The sequence below is a fragment of the Chanos chanos genome, chromosome 12 (assembly GCF_902362185.1).
Source record: "Chanos chanos chromosome 12, fChaCha1.1, whole genome shotgun sequence".
NCBI classification, from domain to species: Eukaryota; Metazoa; Chordata; class Actinopteri; order Gonorynchiformes; family Chanidae; genus Chanos; species Chanos chanos.
Window position 1 is genome coordinate 17,504,451 of NC_044506.1, and position 1,289 is coordinate 17,505,739.

Below are 1,289 nucleotides of genomic sequence, written 5' to 3' on the forward strand. Positions count from 1 at the left end.
TTGTTGTTCTTGTTGTTATTATTATTCATCACCCAGGTGAAAGTGTATTACATACTTCAGTGGCCCATTGTATCACTGTAAAATGAGAATGAATCTGACATGTTTGAATTGTGCTTTTTATTGTATACAGTTTTATAATGTATACATCATTACCACTACACAGTTAATATATTCAAACCGTACACATGATCATTGCACATGAAATTAGTTGTGTTATGCTGCTAATGTCTGCAGACATGACCACAAACACATCTCGCCCAGCCTTGAGGAACATAAAAGAAGGAGAAGGCTTAATGTAACTCCAGATCCATATAAATGTCCCCCTTACTGTGGCATAAAAAACACACCTGTTATTCCTTAACACTCCTCTTCTTCTCTCTTTTGAGAACTGTTTAGTTCTGTTGCCTTATGACTGTGTCTATGTGTGTGTGTGTGTGTGTTTGTGCTATATAGGCAGCTATAGTTCAAGGTGTGATGATCTCTCATAGTGAAGAGGACATGCTGAGAGTGAGAGTGGCCTACCTTAAAGTGACAGGCACTTCACTATATACGGCTCTACAGGTTAGTTACACACACACATACACACACACACACACACAGACACACACACACACATACACAGACACACACACACATACACACACATACACAGACACACACACACAGACACACACACACACACAGACACACACACACACACACACACACACAAACTACGTTCAGATCCATGGATTTACTTATACATGTACTTTCAGTTTTAATTTTAATGGTTCAAAGAAAAACACCAAAACTTAAAACGTACTTTCATTTGACACAGAAAGAACATAAATAGCTCCAATACAATTTGGTTTCATATTGTTTGTTTTGTATGTGAATTTTTCTTTGTTTTGTATTCATATTTGTCAACAGGAGAAATTTAAAGGAGACTACTTACAAGCTCTTCTGGCTATATGTCGGGCCGAGGATTAGTTTGAATCGGAGGGGAAGAAGAAACAAATCATCGCTGTAAAAACATAATCTTTTCACCATAAAATCTTTTGTTCCCCATAAATATTGTATGTTGTCTAACAGTGCATGGTGAATGTGTGTGGTAAATATATATAAAGAATCATGTGCATCTGTGCAAAAGTGACCGGTTTCCATCAATAACATCGGCAGTTTCACGTGCTGAAATACTCAATAAAGAAAAATTGAAATTTAAAAAAATCTCTCTGACTTTGTCATCATAAAATCCCTCTACATCTGTCCAAGATCGTCACCAAGATCTGTAATGTTGACTGAAGTTTGCC

At 36.8% G+C, this 1,289-nt stretch overlaps 1 protein-coding gene across 1 annotated transcript in view; it reads left to right on the forward strand.

Moving 5' to 3' along the window:
• anxa14 (annexin A14) overlaps positions 1-969 on the forward strand; it is a gene marked incomplete at its 5' end in the record, with an annotated part of 4,523 nt that extends 3,554 nt beyond the window's left edge. Inside the window, 2 exons of the mRNA XM_030788542.1 lie at positions 454-561; positions 910-969. Of these exons, the coding sequence (XP_030644402.1) occupies positions 454-561; positions 910-969 (168 nt within the window). The remainder of the gene's footprint in view (positions 1-453; positions 562-909) is intronic.
• Positions 970-1,289: the final 320 nt, after the last annotated feature.